The 21301-nt window shown below is 40.4% G+C and overlaps 2 protein-coding genes across 8 annotated transcripts in view; one reads left to right on the top strand and one right to left on the bottom strand.

The window, feature by feature from the left end:
* ctnnd2b (catenin (cadherin-associated protein), delta 2b) overlaps window positions 1–7035 on the top strand; it is a 105367-nt gene extending 98332 nt beyond the window's left edge. For all 7 annotated transcript variants that reach the window (XM_048164084.1, XM_048164082.1, XM_048164081.1 and 4 more), the window contains one exon: window positions 4720–7035. In XM_048164084.1, the coding sequence (XP_048020041.1) occupies window positions 4720–4965 (246 nt within the window). In that variant the 3' untranslated portion in view covers window positions 4966–7035. The remainder of the gene's footprint in view (window positions 1–4719) is intronic.
* A 136-nt stretch (window positions 7036–7171) lies between these two features.
* On the bottom strand, window positions 7172–21164 carry ankrd33bb (ankyrin repeat domain 33Bb). The gene is made up of 4 exons (XM_048164089.1): window positions 18605–21164; window positions 10625–10754; window positions 9923–10063; window positions 7172–9803 (listed from the first exon to the last, which is right to left on the bottom strand). Exons 1-4 carry the CDS (start codon window positions 19049–19051, stop codon window positions 8983–8985), a joined length of 1539 nt encoding a protein of 512 aa, XP_048020046.1. The 5' UTR covers window positions 19052–21164; the 3' UTR covers window positions 7172–8982.
* Window positions 21165–21301: the final 137 nt, after the last annotated feature.

Below are 21301 nucleotides of genomic sequence, written 5' to 3'. Positions count from 1 at the left end.
TTATTAGTTAATATAACTTCTAAATGCTACTTTTTAATACTTTTCAGGTTTAGCAAAAAAGCATCTTCGCTTACAAAGCTATAAAATCACTTCTTTCTTTTTTTTCTTTTTTTTTTGCAAAGAGGGCAAGAAAGAATTACAGTGAGAGTGATGGGTACTTTATTGTCAGTATCAGGCTCGCAGATCACGTGGGTAGGGCACTTTTTACTGTTTGTGTGGATGACCATGTCTGTCACCACCGAAGACCATTTTTGACCCAGGAAAAACCCTGCATTGATTCATTTGAATTGAAATATTTAATACTTTCACAGCAAAAATTATGTATGCGATTAATTTAGATTAATTAATCACAGAGTATGTAATTAATTAGATTAAAATTTTTAATCAATTGACAGCCCTAGTATTAACTAATAATGAGCAATACATTGGTTACAGTATTTATTCATCTTTGCTAACGTTAGTAGTAAAAACACACCTCTTCATTGTTAATGTTAGCTCAGGTCCATTGAATAATATTAACAGATACAACTTTGGTGACACTTTATTTTAAGGTGATGTAGTTACATGTTACTACATGTACTTACTATGGTAATAAGAGTAAATTATAAGTAACTAACCCTAAATCAAACCCTAACCATAACCCTATAGTAAGTGCATGTACAATAGCTTGAGTGAGTACAATGTAACTACGTCACCTTCAAATAAAGTGTAACCACAACTTTTGATTTTAATGTATTAGTAAATATTGAAATGAACAATAACTAAGATACATTTTTAGTTCATGTTAACTAATATGTAGTTAACTAATGTTAAGAAATGGAACTTTACTGTAATGTTTTACTGAAAAATCTCTATATATCATTATTTAATTTTGAAAAGATTTCAGTTTTTTTTTTTTTTTTTTTTTTTTTACAGAAATTATAACATCAAAATGTAAGACTGTCAAGAATTAAAACTAGAAGTACATATACAGTCATGTGAAAAAGAAAGTACACCCTTTTGAATTCTGTTGTTTTACGTATCAGGACATCATAAAAAAAATCATCTGCTCTTTAGCAGGTCCTAAAATTAGGTAAATACCACCTGAGATGAACAACAACACATGACATATTACACCATGTCATTATTTATTTAACAAAAAAAAAACAAGATGGAAAAGCCATGTGTGACAAACTAAGTACACCCCATGATTTATACAACCACCTTTAGCAGCAATAACTTGAAGTGATAATTTTCTATACGACTTAATCAGTCTCTCACATCGTTTTGAAGGAATTTTGGCGTATTATTCTTTACAACTTTGGTTCAGTTCATTGAGGTTTGTGGGCATCTGTTTAAGCACAGATCTCTTAAAGGGATAGTTCACCCAAAAATGAAAATTACCCCATGATTTACTCACCCTCAAGCCATCCTAGGTGTATATGACATTCTTCTTTCAGACAAATATAATTAGAGTTATATTAAATAATGTCCAGGGTAATCCACGCTTTATAATGGGAGTGGATGGTGCCCCGAATTCTGAAGACAGAAAAAATGCACACATCCATTATAAAAGAAGTCCACACGGCTCGGGGGGGTTAATAAAGGCCTTCTGAAGTGAAGCGATGCGTTTGTGTATGAAAAATATCCATATTTCAAACTTTATAAACTGTAATCTCTAGCTTCCGCTAACTATCATAAGCGCGTTCACGAGAGAGTGGCGTCCCAGCTTATGATGTAGGACGCATGCGCAGTGTGAGCTCCGGTGACGAACACGGAAGTGCAGAGGAGAGAGCAAAACAAAGTACCGGTCACAAATTAAAAGTACAAAACTAGGATTTGGTTAAGAAAAATGTCGGAGGATTTCGATATAAGCCAAGAGAAGACTTTATTTTTTGCCCAGCCATATTTGTTTGAACCGGAGTATACCGACCAGGAACTCCGGGAGATGGAGGAGGCTGCAGCAGCTAAACAAACTGAAAAACTGTTGGCCGAGGCATGTTTATATTGAGTAAATGCCAATCACTAGCGAAAACGATCTGATGAGCCGAAAGTGGTGGAAGACGCAACTGGGTAGAGAGCTCGCAGCAGCCCGATGGCAAAACTTGAAGGCAGTAAAAATTGCAGTCAATAATCAAGTCCAAAGCACCAACAGTTAGAATTGGAGTAATCCGAAAAGCACAGTAATCTGATGGTGATAAAGAAATACAAATAAAGCAGTAATCCGATCAGTGCAGCAAAACATACAAACAAACAATCCAGTTTTGAAGCGGCAGCCAGTCACGCACAGCGCTCTGCAACTCCCTTTGATATCGCCGCATGTAATCTCAAGACTTTAGCTTTGTTGAAGCAACCCGGATATTCACAAGAAATCAGCATTTTAACACTAATAAAATGTAGAGTATAGCTCAAATAATTTGCTTCTTCACGTGGATTTCCTTTGCTGTACACAACTTGGTTCTCGCGAGACTAGCATATTCTCACCGGAGCTCACGCTGTGCATGCGTCTTATGTCACAAGCTGGGACGCCACTCTCTCGTGAACGCGCTTATGACAGCTAGCGGACGTTAGAGATTACAGTTCATAAAGTTTGAAATATGGATATTTTTCATACACAAACGCATCGCTTCACTTCAGAAGGCCTTTATTATCCCCCCGGCCCCGTGTGGACTTCTTTTACAATGGATGAGTGCATTTTTTCTGTCTTTAGAATTCGGGGCACCATCCACTCCCAGTGTAAAGCATAGATTACCCTGGACATTATTTAATATAACTCTGATTATATTCGTCTAAAATAAGATTGTCATATATACCTAGGATGGCTTGAGGGTGAGTAAATCATGGGGTAATTTTCATTTTTGGGTGAACTAACCCACTAACCCACTAAGGTCCCACCACAACAATTCAGTCGGGTTTAGGTCTGGACTTTCACTTGGCCATTGCAACACCTCGATTCTTTTCTTTTTCAGCCATTCTGTTGTAGATTTGCTGGTGTACTTGGGATCATTGTCCCATTACATGACCCAATTTCTGCCAAGCTTTAGCTGTCAGACAGATGGCCTCCCATTTGACTCTAGAATACTTTGGTATGCAGAGGACTCAATAGCCGCGTTTCCACTGCCGGGCCAAAGGCGGGCGTGCTAGTGCGTGCCAGGGCCGGTCGCGTTTCCACTGTCACTTCCGGGGCTTGATCGTGCCTCTTCAGGGCTTCCTCGGTGCCAAAGGCACGGGTTTTTCGGCCCGCCGAAAACCTTGGTCCAAAGCGGGCCAGCTGGGGCTTGAGGCGCGGTCGAGGTGAAAGGCGGAGCTAATCGTAGCCATGTTTTGGTCTACACGCTGAAATGGGTTGGGTTGTGTGACGTTTGATCAAGGGAGGTGTGTTTAAGGGCGGTTTTTAGATCAGCGCTGCTGAGCTAGCGGACCGACAGTGGAAACACAACTTGATTTTGGCCTCGGTGCCTAAGGTCTGTGGCCATAGGCCCAGCCCGGCACGCTGTTAGCCCTGGCTCGCACTGGCCCGACAGTGGAAAAGCGGCTAATGACTGCGGGGTGCCCAGGTCCTGCAAAACAAGCCCAAATCATCACCCCTCCACCACCATATTTGACAGTTGGTATTGGAGGTGTTTGTGCTGATATGCTGGGTTTGGTTTTGGCGCTGTGCATTATGGCAAAACTTCTTAACATAGTTCTAGAAGTCTTGTGGTTTGTTCATATGCAACTTTGCAAACCTAAGCCGTGCTGCCATGGCTTTCTCCTGGCAACCCTTCCAAACAAGCCATACTTTTCCAGTCTTTTTCTAATTGTACTGTCATAAACTTTATCATTTAACATGTTAACTGATGCCTGATGCCTGATTTTGCTGGGACATCCACTCCTGGGAAGATTGGCAACTGTCTTGAATGTTTTCTTTCCTTACTGTTAGTAGAATAATGGACTTCAAATTGTTTGGAAATGCCTTATAACCCTTGCCAGATTGATGGCAGCAACAGTTGCTTCTCTAAGATCATTGCTGAAGTCTTTCCTCCTTGGCATTGTGTTAACACATGCTCCAGACCAGCAAACTGCCAAACTTCTGCTTTTATAGAGGTGATCACACTTGCTGGTGATCAATTAATCAAAGGCATTTGATTAGCAGCACCTGACTGCTACTTACCCTCTTAATTCCTTTAGAAGCAGTAAGGGGCCATTCCCACAGAATGTGTTTTTCTATTCCAATGCTCTACATTCCCATTGTTTTTCTATGTAAACGCATCTTAATCATCATTTGTGTTCTACTGAAGAAACAAAGTCACCTACATCTTGGATGCTCTGGGGGTAAGCAGATAAACATCAAATTTTCATTTTTGGGTGAACTATCCCTTTAAATAAACCATGACACCGTGTGATATGTCATGTGTTGTTGTTCATCCGAGGTTGTATTTACCTCATTTTAAGACCTGCCAAGGACCAGATGATTTTTTATTATGTCCTGAGACATAAAACCATACAATTCAAAGAGGGTGTACTTTCTTTTTCACATGACTGTGACTTTTTGGTGTGTGGATGAAGTACTTGAGTCTTTTTGATTGCACTGTGGGGGTGCCGAAAACAAAACATACATCCATTGCCGTTTAATTTTATTACACAGAAAGCAAAGAATGTTCTTAATTTGAATTGTAAATTAGATTCTTAGTTTCGGAACTACCGCATAACACATTTATGTCACTTACCACTTACTTATGCTCTCATTATTTCCGTCAGGTCTCCGCTCAAGGCAACCCTCCAGAGGCCTACCCTCCCTTCCAAACTCCCCCAGGAGCCAACTTCGAGGAGCCGTACTACGAGGACCAAGCGCATAAACGCCCCCCACCTGCCGCCGACGGCACCATGCACCTGGGACTGAAGTCCACGGGGAACTACGTGGACTTTTATTCGGCATCCCGCCCGTACAGTGAACTCAACTACGAGACGAGCCACTACCCTGCCTCGCCGGACTCCTGGGTGTAGAGGCACAGAGGCAGGCTGGAGGCTGGCCTACGGACACCGTACACTGAGACCAGCCCAGCATGTGCATGAACACTAGTAGACATCTCACACGCGTAAACCTTCAGTTCGGTTCACTGCTCGCACCACAGTGGGCTGCCACTCGGCCAGTAAGCGAGGTTAGGAAAGTGCTTGAAGAGAGAAGTTTTTAGGAAAGAAGCTCAAGGAATGTGTTTTACCGAACGGACCACTTGAACTTTCATGTTTTTCGAAGCAGTGGAGGGAATCGAAAGGTAAACGGGAAAGTGGAAGATGCTGTATGTGGCGCAGAGGTGGGACAGTTACGTGAAGCACAAAAATCAACATTCGACACAAGCTAAGGAAGTAGTTTTCACACATTTTTTTGACATTTCTTTTATGTTAAACCATGCTTTTTATGGAGTGCTCTGTTACACTCTTAGCCTTTATATCTTTTATTTGATTTCTTTTTATTATTTGCTTGTTTTTGTACCTCCTTTTTAACTTCTTAAGTCTGGTGTAAAGTACTTGTTGTATATTACAGATGTAGATACAAGGTGCATTGTGTATATTACGCAAAGACTACTGTCTCCTCCCATGTGGCTCAATATATCATTTTATTTTCCTGTATTTTAAAAGAGAGAGGAAAATACACTCACTGAACTCCAGCGTCCTGTTCTATGGGTAAGAAAAGCATATAATTCAGAGGTGTCGTTTGCTCAAACGTGTTTTTTCCCCGTTTTTCTGAGAGGAAACTACTAGTAACTGACGACAGAGCATCACTGCCTGGACAGAGTTTACCACCAATAATAAGAACATTTTCAGGCCCATCTGTCAGCTTGTTTTCTTTTTTCCCAACTGTACTGACGTGAACACTGGTCATTCCACAAGCCATCGAGTGATCTGTGCTTAGTTATGTGCCAAATGTGGTAATCCCTGACCCAAGGGGTGCTATAGAGCTGCCGTTGAAGTTACATTTAACGACAAGTCACTGGTTCTATCGACGCCTGTTTGTAAATGCTTTTTTTAAATGTGTTTCAACAGCATTCACACTGTAACAAGAAATGGAGGGACACGGTCTTTGACAGCTACTTCCCCTCCAAAGATGTACAATTAGTTGACGCTGTGTTGTAAAATAGACATTTGCAAAATCTGCTTTTTTTCTTCCAGAAAAATCAGTGGTTCTTAAGCTCATCGTAGACAAATCTGTCAATAGAGTATGGATATATATATTATATAAATACAAAATATATATATACTTTTTATGTGCAGATGTGGATGTCACCTAACGCAGAAACATTGCAAGGAAAAAATGCTAGTTAAAAAAAGCATAGGGTTTTGTTCACCTTAATTTCTAACCAGATGTTGACCTCCTGTTGTCATGTTGTTGCTGTGTAAAAGAGGTGAGACCAGGGCTCAGTGAGGGCAGATGTGATAAAGCTTGACTTGAAAAGGTGCTAAAACAATGCTCTAACACCTTTTGGCCTATGTTGCTACCTTTTATTAATGCCTTTTGAATGTTTCTTGTCCTTAGTAAAATGGATGCCACTAAAATTAATAGCTTTGATCTAGAAGGAGAGCTGTGCATATAGACACACCTCTTGATTTTCATTTTTTCTCGCTTAGGTAATTGCCTATACCTAATCTCAGGTCATCTTATTGCAGGAGAAGATGGGTGAACATTCCTCTATTGACTGAACGGAGAACAAAGAATGACACAACCCTATATATATTTTTTTTTTTTTGTGATTTTTTTCCAACCTTAAAATTAAAATCTGGCGAATTTTAGGACGGTATGATGCTAGCCCTGGTCTTCCCTTCATGTCAATTTACACTTAGAGGTAATTGTCAGATGCAAGGATTAAGGATAATCCCTAAAAACTCACATATCTTCAGCACCATCGATAGTGAACGTCTGAGAACAAGCAAAATATCTGTGAAAATGTAGACATATCAGACAACCTGTATTGAAGATGTAAGTAAAACTTTTTTTCTGTTGCTAGACAAAGTGTTTGAGAGAATTGTGAACCTTTTTAATGCCAGGTTGCAACTGCTATATAAACTAATGGAGAATCACTGTTTTGTGATTTATTTCGTTCTGTGTCCGAGTTATTTCTTCCTATATCGAGGTTTTCTTAGGGAAGATCTGACTGATTGGCATGCACTTTATTGCCAGGTTTGTTTAAAAATATATATATATATCCACTTGTATTACATCCAAACCACTTTATTTTTTTATTTAAAAAGATGCTTTCAACACTTTAACAGCACTGATTTTTTCCATGTATTTTGTATTGATTTAGTCAACAGCATTTATTGTGTTCTAGACATCAGCACTAACACATAAGAGATTTCTGTTACCTTGTACTGGCGTTAGTTTTCAATTTATTGTATTTTTGATGGAATTCCTAGATAGCTATCAGAGGCCAGGCGGGCAAGCTGCGAGCTCCTGTTAGGGTTTCATCACGACTGTTTCATTACCATTTTCCCCACAGAGAGTTATTTTGACATTGACAGGGTATGTGCTTCTCACTTTGTCCTGAGAACCAGTCTGCAGTATAAAAAAGTGTGACAGGCGCTAAACGACATCTCATGCCTACTACAGCTCTGAAACACCAAGCCCTCCACGTCCATTCATTTCAATCTCATCAATGCTAATGCGTAATAATCCATCTACAGCTCAGTTTGATGCATAGAAATGTGGTGATGCTATGATGTGAGTGTTGATTTTATTGCTAATGTAAGTGTGTAAGACTGTGTCGTTAGACACGAATATTAAAGAAATGCATTTTGAGAGCGGAAATGGCCACATGTCTGGATTGTGTGTTTTGAGAAGAACATTACCTTAACTGACTAGATGTAATACTGACCCCTACTGGAAGTTTAAAGCCTAAAACACTCTGCATTGCTGGTACGGGTGCATCCCTTATAACGTTGACTGCTTTGTTATTAAAGGATTTTAATGCTATAGTTTGACATATTTATCACTGATATGTCTAATAACAAACCGTATATTTCAAATCTTCACCAATATGTGACTATGAGTACGAGCACTGTCTATTTGAGCTGATTTAAATATGTTTCTCTTTACAAGCTGAAAAAGACCCCTGTTTTCTTATTTAAAGAGTTTACTTTTTATCAATAATACCTCATTTCATTATCAAATTAATTCGTCACCCGGTTTGAACAAAGGTGGTGCTCACTGCAAAGGCAAATGACGTCCAACTCCCCCTCGCTGGACCTATTTGGTGGGGTAAGGTTAGGGTGTGGCTGGACCATCAAGCTCCACCCATTTACGGTCAGGGGCGGGGCTATATGTCAAGCTCCACCCACTGGCTCTGAACATAAGCAAAGACTGTAGACGTTAGTCAGGGTACCGCCATTTTTTTATTGACATGAACGAAAACGAGTCTGTGAGGAACACAATACATTGCGTTCAATGGATTGCACTGTTGTTTAACAACAATCCAATTGTTCAGCTCATGAATGTCTTTCCAGGGGGGAAAAAACACCATAAAACAGTTTTAAATGTTGTGAGTTGCGAAAATTATGTGATCTAGGACCTTTATACAGTTCTTGCAAAGACTGTCTATCCCTTACAGCCTCGTCTTCATCTGCGTTAAATTCAATACGGCGTCTAACCTGACTATGGTCTATTGTATTATTTCGGTGTTACGAACGTCCTTGATAAATATGTTGTTTAGCAGCTTCTTTATATAACACTCCCTTTCAATTTCAGAGCAATATAAAAAAACAGAAAGACATTTCTGTGCATCAAATTTCAAGTGTGACTTGGCTCAAAGATGATGAGCCAAAAAAACATTAATTATGTCAGGTGATTCTGTAAATTAGAATTATTAATCACTTAAAAATAATGTATCAGACTAAAGATTACAGAACTGAGGAGTGAAGTCCATGGCAGTCTTAAAAGAGTATTGTACAATTTGTGCCGTCCCTCACACAGACCACAAGCCTTCACAGAGGAAAACATCCTTAAAAAACATTAAGGCATCAAAAGCCACATCACTTTTTCCTCCCGACAGGCATTCTCAACCTATCCATTTTTTCAGCTTTCTTCTTTTCCTCCTTCAGAGCTTTGTACCTCCATTTAGGGATCTGTAGTTGTGATGAGTCTTTTGAAGCCCTGCGCGGCGGCCGCTCCGGCATGTACATGGGGGTAGGAGCTTTACACAGCATGACTTTAGGTACCACCATTCCAGGACGCACACTGCTTCTGCGCATCATGTGTAGGGGCAGCAGGCTGCTTCTCCTCAGGGCCACGCTGGAGGCCATCGCTACGCTATGCAGTAACTGCGGCTGCAGACTGGCGCGCCGCTCCGGCTTCTTCGGCACCAGCAGCACCCTGGAGTTCTGGAAGAGCCGCTTGTAGTTGTTGAGGCGATCAGGCCCCAGATTCTTTAGCTCAGCAATACGCTGTCTGCGGAGGATGTCCTGTACAGCAGGGCGACGTTTTCCAACACACGGAGGGCTGCCCGGGCACACAGTGTGGCAGGCGGTGGCTATGAGTGGGCTGGCCAGCGCCGTGGTCATGCGCACCATGTAGTCCATGACGCCTTCATCTACGGGGTTGGTCTTCATGCTGATGGAGAGCAAGTTACAGACACACTCGGAGAACTTCTTCCAGCAGGACTTGGGCTCCTTTGACTGGGCCACCAGTTCGCTTAGCATAGGCCACTCCATGCGGTAAGAGTTACAAAACTGTTCAGCACAAGGCTGTTCCATCAGTCGAGATATCATTTTGGCGGTCTCGTAGCGGCCCGTGAACATGGCCCATTCCCATGGAGTCAGCTTACGGCCAAAGTCCCTTGCTTCAATGTCTCCTCCTTCATAAAGAAAACCATCGGACAAAAGGAAAATTAATGCCTACATGAAGGAGCAAAATGGAAGATAATTGCATGAACTAAATCAGGAGGCCATATTCATTTTTCAGCTGATTCTGCACCTGTCATCATGAGAGAACGCACGCATTCGGCTCGACCCTGCATGGCTGCTTTCATCATCGCAGTGAAGCCGTGGCAGTTCCTGCGTTCAGTGTCGAGCCCGGGAAAATAGTTCAGCAGGTAGTTGGTAATCATACTGTGACCTATAATTCAGAAAGACATAAAGAAGACATTTACGTTTATGCATTTGGCAGACACCTTTATCCAAAGCAACAGTATATGAGTTTATGCATTCCCTGGGAATCAAACCCATGACCTTGACATTGCTAGCAACATGCTCTACTGTTTGCACTACAGGAATACAAACACTATATAAACAGTATTAACCTGGTCTAACCATCGAAAAGTAGATATTTTGAAGGTGTCCCTCACTGAGGTCTGCTTACTGGAACAAGTTTGTGATATTCAGTATACCTGGTGCTTCATTTCAAAACAAGTCATAAACTGGATCTTCCAGTGTATGCCAGACTCCAGTCATTTAGACCCTTTCTTGCAAGCTCACATTCAGATCTGCCATCCAATCAACAACCATCAAACTAAACCAAGACACTGTCTTCCAATTTTTTTCAGTAGTCTCTTTCACCTGGATACGTCATAATACTGAGAAAAAGATCTCTCACTACTTCTGTTACTGGGAGAGTACTGGGAGTTATTGATCATAATTTTATTGCATTTAATAGATGAATTGCTGTCACTTCCCTTACCTGCTTGTGCAGCAGTCATGAGAGCCGTATTCCCTTCATTATCCTGCCAGTTCACGTCCACATATGGACACTGAGAAAGTGCAATGACCACATCCACGTAGCCCTGGTAACACGCCACAATCAGACCTGTCTGTTAAGCAGTGGAGAGCAAAAATATTAGTTATCTCCACAGTCATTTTCCTGAATGCCCATCATTACTGCAGAAGAAGGTGTTTAACGTGCAAACTGCAGAGGCATTGAAGCGGTTGAACCCTGCTATATAGCAGTTCATTTAAGGGCAGGGATTGTTGGAGGGTGAGTTTCCAGATCCAGAGAGACATGGGTTTGGTGGTCTTATTTATGAGGTCGATGAGCTCTTGATCTTTAGAGTAAATGTCAATTGGTGTTTTGCAGAAGCATAATTAGACTGGCAAGTATAGATATACTGTAGTAAATTTTACTGCAATATAACTGTTGCACATTTCTATGGGTATTTAAGGGTGAAATGGGTCATTTCTGTGCAATAAAAATAACAAGTGTCTGTTTACACAAAGTGCAAATAGCCTATCATGTTGGCAAAAGCTATTTACACTAGCCCACCATTGTCTGGTTAAGCCAGAAAAAATGACATAAAAGCTGGCACTGCCGCCAATTAACGGTAAAAGTGGTGTGGAGAGTAAAAGCCTATTCACACCAAGAAAGATAACTATATATATGTATATATAAATATATATAGCATCAACAGACAATAACGTTCTGTTGTATACGTATAACTATATGTTTATTATGCCTCTTTAAATGCTTGAACCCTAAAAAAAATCAGAAGTCAGGTGGATTCTTAAACCATGTGAGATCAGACGTCACAGCAGCTGCGCGCACATTGGGGTGTCAGAAAAAACAGTGGTAACAAATGGAGGAAAATGGGCGAAATCCACGGAATAAGAGAAAAATGTATTTTTGTGACTTTAGATGTCAGATTCAGAATGCAAAAAGATGGTCTTCATTTGGTCAAAGACGCCATTTGAAGCTAAACGCAGACATTCATGTTTGCAAGCCATTAAATGGACGATGGGGCTGATGGAACCTACGACTATTTCCCTACTATTAAAGCAAGAATTAGATGTAAACAACAGGGCTACATATTAGATATATATTGATATGTGCAGTTCATAGGGGGCATGATGTATTAGCCCTAGTTACATCATGAAATAATATTTAAACTCATAACATGTTACATAGATAACATTTAAACCTATTTCTGTCATGACAACTCTCAGAGTGTTTGGCATGGTAATGGGTATGACAATGTTGATATGTTTGGTCTTGGCGGAATAGATCTGCTACGCTGCTGCTACTGCTGCTTTTATTGCTGCTGCTGCTGCAGAGCAAGTACGGGCCTGGCTACTGCCAATACATACACGACACGCTGCTGTGAGCAAGTAAGACATGCTGCTGCTGTACAATATAGCGTACATGAATTACCCGTAGCAGATCTATACAGGTGGAGTTGGGGAAGGTGGAGTGTTTCTGAAAGCACGCTGCAATGCTAAGCCAAATGCTACTCATGTATTTGAAGATTGAGCATGTGAGCTCATTGGCTACTGATACAGCAGGAACCAATCAGCTGTGCCCTATAGATAATGATGTGATTACTAGCAGGTTGAGTTAAGGACCTATTAGCCTGTGCATCTAGAGTTTCATGACAGAACTTTGTATAATGTTTTTATAGCCTATTACAGTTTTGACTTTTTTCTCGCAATTGTGATTTTTCTTCTCAGAATTGTGAGGAAAAAAAGTCTGAATTGTGAGATATAACCTCAAAATTACCTTTTACTCTTTTATTCCATGGCTTCCATAGACTGCTACTGCAGAACTGTCATTACCTTTCGATAACGCTTCACTTACATTGCATCGATAGCTGACGCTATGGGGAAATCCTATGTCTGAAAATACTGAAGCCTGATTGAATCATGTCTGTGCAACTGCATAGACCAATAGTGTCTCAGCACGCCCAAATGGGTGGGCCCATTTTCCTATATAAGCTGCAACTGAGTGCCATTTCATCAGAATCTTTCTCCTTCAAGCGCGAAGATCATCTCCTCGCAGACCTTAGAAAGAAGACGAAGAAGAAGCCTACCTGCTTGCCATTTGAAGAGACCAGCAGCAGATTTGGCAGCGCTGATAGTGATCTCGACTGAGACCAATGCCTTTCCCTTGTGGCCATCCAGTGATTGAGTGAGTTTTAAAAGAGCATATTTTCTTGCGGCGTTTGTTGCAAACGGCATATGTGGCACATGCAGGGCTCCGGTGCAGTTTATTCGCAAAGACCAATGCCCTTCTTCTGATGCAAGTGATTTGGTCTCATTTAGGGCGTCCGAGGAGGATGACTGTGATAATGCCAATTTCCCTGGCCGCTTCAGATGCAGAAGAGGGGTCGAAACCCCGCTGAGGACTCTGCCACCTTACCTGAGAAGGAGCCAGATCATTTCTGGGCGGAGTCCTTTACAAGGCTGTCGAGGGGCTGGGGTTGGAGTAGTCTCAGCCTCAGACGTCACGCCTATGGACCGTTGGCTGAACGTCTGATGCATATGGCACAGAAAATTGGTTTCAAAGTCGTCATCTAATTGGTTTAAATTTACAGGATTTCCAGGAGATGTGTGTGACGCATCCTTTAATGGTCCATCTGGAAAGCAAGATGCCGTGTCACCAAACCCCCTCGTGGAAGAAGAAAGCTGTCAAGCTTACAACTGTGACAATGAGCACTTATCAGGATCAACAAAATGAACTGTGATTGGTTGCGTTACATGTCAGTCAAATGCCTTTCGGGCGGTCCTTGGCCAATGAAAGCTGCGATAGAGTCCAGACCTAGAGTCTAAAGGTCTGGCTACCCAAGACTAGGATCAACTAAACGTTGATTTTCAAAAGTATGTGAAGTATGTAAAGTTTGTGGCATAGATTCTTTAAAATACGTCATCACAAGACTAGGGTTGGAGTGGTCGACTCCGGTTTAGCCACCTTGACCAATGCAGGCAGGGTGCTGCCAGCAAGTCCCCAACCAGACCTGATTTTCCAGAGGTTCATGGCCAGACAAAGTCATTGGGCGGGGCTATTCGGCTCACGTACACTCATCAGCATCGTTGATGTCGTGGAGCAGAAGGGGTATGACAACCCCCCCACACCACCCCACCCCCCATTCGAAGCGACTCTTACAGTGCACCTCTGTCCGCCCATGGCCCTTGGATGTAAGACTCAGGCTGCCCATCCTTCTATGCCCTGCAGGGTCTTCCTCGACCTAGCAGTGTGACAAACCAGTGGCAGCACCTTTTACTTGCTTGAACATTCCTGCATTTATAACATGGTGCTATTGGATTGCGTTCCCCATAGTGTCAGCTATCAACATAATGTGAGTGAGCTGTTATCAAAAGGGAACATTTCGGTGACTAACGTCACCTCAGTTCCCTGAGATAGATGGGTACAAACATTGTGTAAGCTTGCCGTGTTATAATATTTGCACTGTTAGCAGTTGCTTGCCACTTCCTCAGTCAAAAGATTCTGATGAAATTGCACTCAGCAGTGGCTTATGTAGGCAAATGGTCCCACCCATTTGGGTGTGCTAAGACACCACAGATGCGATTCAATCAGGCTTCAGTATTTTCGGAAAAAGGGATTTCCCCATAGCATCAGCTATCGATGCAATGTTTGTTCCCGTCTATCTCAGGGAAACGTTTTCTGCCACAAGGTAGTCTCTACCCACAAAATATGTCATCGCTGTTTGCAAACACCCAAATGGTCTATTGACTGTCAATGTTTTTATCATTCATCATCTGGAAAAAAATTGCTCTGAAAGTGATTCAAATCAGACCATTCCTCTGTGTCATTATTGTTACAGCTGTGTTGTGGACCAGTTTTATTATTTTCCGTAAGTTGAATAGGGAAGGCGTAAGACATACAGCGTAAGCTTTTGAAGAATACGGAAAGCACATGCACGGAGATCATTTGTTTATATAAAGCATATATAATGACAGATCGTTTCGCTAGATAAGACCCTTATACCTCATCTGGTATCATTTAAAGCCCTTTCAAGCTGCACTGAACTGTAATTTTGACCTTCAACCATCTGGAGACCATTGAAGTCCACTATAAGGAGAATAATCCTGGAATTTTTTTCATCAAAAACCTTAATTTCTTTTCGACTGACGAAAGAAAGACATGAACATCTTGGATAACATGGGGGTGAGTAAATTATCCGGAATATTTTATTTGAAAGTGGACTAATCCTTTAAAAGTCGAGAAATAATTTATTTCATCAAATGCATTACATAGCCTACTCATTACATACTCTGATAATACACCATTCTGGATGCAGCATTTGCAGGGTTTTCTGAACACCGTCCTCATCTTCCATTGGTTGGAAATCAGATAGCCCCACCCCCAAAGTCAAGCTAAACTATCAGCATGCGTTTCTCAAACAAACAATGTTTTGAAAGCACCACAGAGCCACAATTTACTTTTCTGGGAAATCTTCTGGGTAATAACTTGCTTAATATTCAGAAACAATTACTGTATTAAGTAGAAAGTATTTAACACATCGAAAAATTTACACACAGTTAAATACGCTGTAAATGGAGAATAAAAATATTCTTCTGTGTAATGTGTAACAAACGAGCATACAGAGACAAATGCAGTCCAGACATGGAGAGGCCCGCTCTGTGAATGCAGTATATGTAAAATCACAAAAGAATTCAGCAAATATAAAGCACAGATGAGTGAGGGTTATGAGGAAATAAAAACAAACGCATGAGGTCAGAGGCACTGCTTTAATAGTACAGAGCATCTCCCTTTTCTTGTGTCTCCAGATTGTGAGTGATTATAGAGCACTACAGGCAGATGGTAAGCCTATAAAGACTATTAGCTAAGATTTAGTATGGAGTTCCCTCTGGGCTCAGATCGCTTGTCTGTTGGCATTTATGGTGCTAAGCTCCAGAATATCAAGAAACTAAATATGATCATTGCTATAATACAATCGATATGCAATTATTATTTATTTTTTTTTTTTTTACATTTATCTCTTAATATTAAAGGTTATTAATAGGTCAACGACATTTAATATATGAGATGTAGCAATAGACCAACTAGTGGTAGATCCCAGTGATCACATCAGGTTACACAGCACAGCACAGAGAGGTGAAATGTCACGCTGTTGTAAGATGATTGCTAAGGAAAGCCTCCCCCTCTCGGGATCAACAGAAGTTCAACAGGGAAGGTGAATACAAACTCCAAGGTGAAATATAAAGCTTTAAGCTATCAAATGTGCATCCCCACACACGAACCAAAAATCTCATATTTTTCTGTTTAATTATCAGCACTTCAAACAGTTTGAACATTGCCGAGACTGATAAACAGGATCATTAAATATTAGCACTTAATGGTGTTGTTTAACTGTGCTCTACATATAATTTCCCCTGTGCTAATGGCGATAGAAAAAGATTTGTATTAAACAAATGATCAGGGATTGTGTTATTTGAAAGACATTTACATGCAAATGAGTTGTAGCATCTTAAAGGAGGACTACATGACTTTTACTGCCACAGAGCCTGCTGCTGTGGGGAAAACAAGAGCCTTTTCTATCTCTGTGTGAGTAACCGTTTGTTTCTGTACATGTGTTGTTTCTGTTTGCCTTCAGAACATTGAGTTTTCAAACTGTGTCGTCTAAGTTAAGAGTGAGTCATAGACCAAGCGTACAGTCCTATTCAGCAAGGATGAATAGTTAAAGATGTTTATTAACAAATTCAATGCTTGTACCAAGCGGCAAAGTGCACCAGAGGATCTTTTTCAGTACCGACACTGTGCCACTGACTGCAGAAGCACAAAAGAGGGGGGCAATAGGTGATGCTTCATTTATTATAGGCTCTATTTTTAGGAAGACAGACACGTTTAGCAGTGGTCAATGCAATTTGAGTTCAAATGATTCATTGAGGAAGGAAGTCAACTCAATTTTCACATATAATTTAGCATGACAATGGGTGGCAGATTCAAATTTAGACTTTTATGGCCAGCAGCTAGACTCTTACATTATAAGTTCTGTGCTTAATGGATAAATTAGGGTTTCTCTCATATGACATACTGAAAAATCCCTGTCTAGGCAGAGCATTGCAGTGTTTTGACGTCTTGGAGAGCCTTTTTAAAGCTCAGGCATGATTACGATCTGCTTGGGCTGCATCCAAACTCCAATCTGTTCCAGGGCTTAGCTGGCTGGTGCATGAGATTTCAGCTGTAGATCACAACACAACTGGACATCAAGTCAAGACAAAGATTTGACTTAGAAATGCAATGAATCTTTTGGGAACAGATTTTTTGTTGTTGTTGTTGTTCCATTTGGGTATATACAATAAGTATTTTAGCGTTATTTTAGCGAATTTTATTAGTTTTATTACCTCTGAACTTTTCCATGGACCCCTTGAAGCCCCCTGGACACCCATTTTTAAACTCCTGGACTTGATGACAAAACCATTTACATATATTGAATAAATGGTGGGTGTCATGTCAATGAAATCCTAGTCTCAGCCTCAGACATCACACCTATGGACCGCTGGCTGAACGTCTGGTGCATATGGCACACCTAACTGGAAACACATCAGGATTTTCAAAGTCGTCAGCTGGTTGATTTAATTCACAGGATGTCCGGGAGATGTGTGTGTTGCGTACCATCTAGAAACAAATGCCGTGATGCCAAACCCCCTCATGGAAAAAGAATGCCGTCACGTTTACAACGGTGACAATGAGCGTTTACCAGGATCAACTAAACACTGGATTGGAGTAGGTGAAGTTCGCGGCTCCATTGTTGCAGTAAAATTGCACAACGTTCTTGAATTAATCATTTATTAGATGCACGCCGGTCTGTTATTGTTGGGACATCAACTTCACATTTTCACACCCCTAAACATGACATGAAACAAAACGAACTGTGATTGGTTGCGTTACATTGTCAGTCAAACATCCTTTTGGGCGGTCTTTGGCCAGTGAAAGCTGCGATGGAGTCCAGACCTTCTGCCATCAGTCTGAAGGTCTGGCTACGGGAGACTATTGAAATCCCAACTACGATCTAATATTTTTAGACTCAACACAATTCCACCATGTGTCAAGAAGGCACATGTTTTGCTTACAGCTGCCATCCAAGCCAGATTTCTTTCCTTAAAGATTCTGCCTTTAATGACATATTTATGTACGGTTGAAAGTCTCAGCCTCATGCACCGTCGATATTTATGGAGGAAGGAGACAGCCTTAACGCCTGAGCTCATTCCCTGAGGAGCACTGCGTGGATCATGCATGCTTAAAGACTCTTTGATATGATAATAGCCTTGCATAAACATGACACTGTTATCACCCACATTGTCATAACTGTAAGCTTCTCAGGGCTAAGGGGAGTGAAAGGCCTTCTCCTAGTCAAGAATGGTATTCTTTAAACACATGATTTAGCTGAATGGATCCTGGAAAGTAATATGTTTATTATTGCAGTATTCAGAAAACTCAAAGCATGGATGGTAATGATAGAGATATTCCTGCACTGCATGAGTATGTTCCTGAAACTGAATTCTCTTGACTGATATGTGCTGCTAAAATGAAAATAAAAAAAAAGACTAGATATTTTTACTTTTAAGTCCACTTAAAAGCCGGATGCAAGTCTTAATATTCAGGTGTTTGATCCTTCGTCTTATTTGTGAAATTGTAAATAATAAAAGATCAATACAATATTTCAAGCTGAAATGAGAGAACTATAAGCCATTTGTAGCTTGACTTTCCTAGAAAAGTGTAAAGCACCCCAACCAGCAAAACTGATTCAACCAATGGCTTGAGTTCGGGGGCGGGACTCTCTGTTTGTCTGACCAATGATAGGGTGTGGGAGTGTTTGGGGAACAAGTTTAAAAACAATTTCAGTTTGGTGGCATAGAAAGTACACATTTCACTTTTAAACATTCAAGAGCTAAACGTAGCTAAACTTACTCTGTTATTTTTGTCCACCTCTCGCACCTCCTCCTCTGTCACACCTTGTCTTATCATGATTTTGACGATGATGGCATTGTTAGAGCAGCATGCTTTGAAGAAGCTGAGCGGCTCGGGGCTCTCAGGACTCGGGCATTTTTCGAAGTTGAGTGAATCATCAGGTGGATAGAAGGAATCATCTGACACAATGCTCTTGCTATCCGGTAGTTCGGAAAAGTCCAACTCCTCAAACTCTTGGTAGATGTCATCGTCATCATCATCATCATCATAAAGATGGTGGTCTTCATCATCTGCATAATAAGAGTCCTCTGTTGGCTCCACAGAATTGGAGCTCTGTATGAAGGACTCATTGTTGCAGCCTCTTGCTTGGTTGACACTGGTGCCATATTGGTGATCTTTGACCAGAACTACACCTCCTGCAACACCATTTTCAGTTATTAGCACCATTTAACTATCCGACTGGTGGAACACAAAAACAAAAATCTTGTAGGATCCAGAATGAGACTGTCACATAATGAACAGTAATCCTAAACTCCAGTTATTGACACAAGTATTGAAGAAACCCATTGGAACCAGAAGTCAAAGACCTTTTCCATATCATATCCACTGATCTTCAAGAACCGGTTGTACTTTTATCCACCCTTGGATTCTGATTATCATATACCAAGCATACATACCCAAGCTTGTTTTTTTTTCACCAAAACCATCCCATTTTTTCTCCACTTGACTTGCTCTGTGAAGCAATCTGACTCTTGTTGGAGAATTCACCAATAGCTCAAAGTGAGGATGAAGGAATTCCATCGGAAATGCTCTGACTGGCATGGGAAGAGAAGCCTCCTAATCGCCTTAGTCTCTGACTCTCTCTCTCTACTCCTCCCTCCCCTTTCACAGTTACATGTGCTGAACAGTAATCTTACTGTCCGAGGAATCAATGCAGTACATTTTCCAACACAAATTTGCATCCAAGAAAAAGTATAACAGTTCTCAACACAACTGATGCCTGTTCTTGTTCTGACGACTTCTATATCTTTCAGGACACAAGTAGTCCTGCTGTGTACCATTATTACTACTCTTATAGTTTCTACTTTTATCCGACTTTGATACTCACAAGCACATGCAGAGAGACTTTTCACACCTTGATAGCCTATATTTGATCGTGATCAACTGTTGGCTGCACAAGCCTCCTCGATGGATTAGTGGAAGGTTAATTGGATGCAGCAGAAATAACATGCTGTTGTGGATAAGCTGTTCTCTCATTTGCATCCTAAAAAAACGAATAACAAACATACCAACACATACAGTGTTTTTGTTTGTACTGAGACCGCTGCTTTCTAACTACAATCTATGGATTATGTGGCTTTGGGATGATGTGTTAAGGCATGTTTTGTACTGATATTTCTGTTCACAGCACATCCTAGAGGCCGTTTTGGGTAAATTATCCCAGAAAAAAAGTATCCACTAGCTAAACCTGCTTATGGTCACTTTAATATCTTCACAAAAGGTCACGTGATATGTTTTCTAGAGAATATGAGAAATGATGCTTGCTTTAGTAATTTTATTAGGTGCTTTTGTCATTTTTATTTCTATTTAGCTTTATTTTATATTCATTCCAGGTTAAGTAATAAAACTTAAACGTATGTTACTAAATAAGGCAACATTTCTAATTTATATATTTTAAGTTATCATCTAATATTTGTATTTTATTTTTAGCTAATTAATGAAAACCATTTTTAATAGGTTTAGTTAACAATAACAACACTGATTCATAAGATTTTTACAACTTAATAGCACTGTATTGTGGCATAAAGGCAGGTCGTTCTGTAACTCATGACACATCTATTACATAACTGTACACTGTAAGAGATTATGTGACTAACCCACAATGCATATTAAGGCTGAAGGTCATGATCTTCGAGCATCCAGATTGTGTACTGGTCACTCACATGCTTGTATTTACCTTTATTTTACTGTGTAAAATTCCATTTTAAAGGAATTTAGGAATACAAAATGTACTGTACATCATGCCAACAACATATATGACAAGAAGTTCAGCCAACAAAATGTTAATGCCCACATCAAATCAAATACAATAATGGGAAACCATAGCAAAGTAAAAGCACTGGTAACGAAGCAAAAAGTGTCCTAGTAATCTGTCAATCTACTTACTTGTATGCACCATAGTTGTTTCGCAATGAAAAACACAAAACATTTAATGGGGTCAAAGCAGAAAATGTAGACAGAAAGCAATTTGGCTCATGAGATAAGATATTGCTGGTATGGTTGATGCCATTATTCTACAGATGACTAGGACAGGACAAGTTTACAGTTTGTACTGAATGCATAAGAAATTATGCTGGTTACGCTCAGCTAATAATGGTTATGATACATATAGAAATTACGTATCATTAGATATAACAGAAGTCTCAATATAATACAGAAATACTAGTGGTCTTGCCCTGCATTTTGTTGTTTTTGTACCACAAAACCAACAAGTTTTTTAGCTTTTAGTGCAATTCTCATTGTGTGAGTCAGTATTATAAACCCAGATGTTCCAAACCTCATTATCACACCTGGTTTACTGTGTCATTTGTATACTAAACATCACTTATCATAATTTTGTGATATTAAATGAGTAACTCATCCACTTGATCAGGGAATTGTGAAAAAAAATAATGATTCCAAGTATGATTAAAGACA

This window comes from Megalobrama amblycephala, linkage group LG17 (assembly GCF_018812025.1).
Source record: "Megalobrama amblycephala isolate DHTTF-2021 linkage group LG17, ASM1881202v1, whole genome shotgun sequence".
Taxonomy (NCBI): domain Eukaryota; kingdom Metazoa; phylum Chordata; class Actinopteri; order Cypriniformes; family Xenocyprididae; genus Megalobrama; species Megalobrama amblycephala.
Note: the sequence above shows the minus strand (reverse complement) of the source record. Positions and strands in the feature narration are given on the sequence as shown.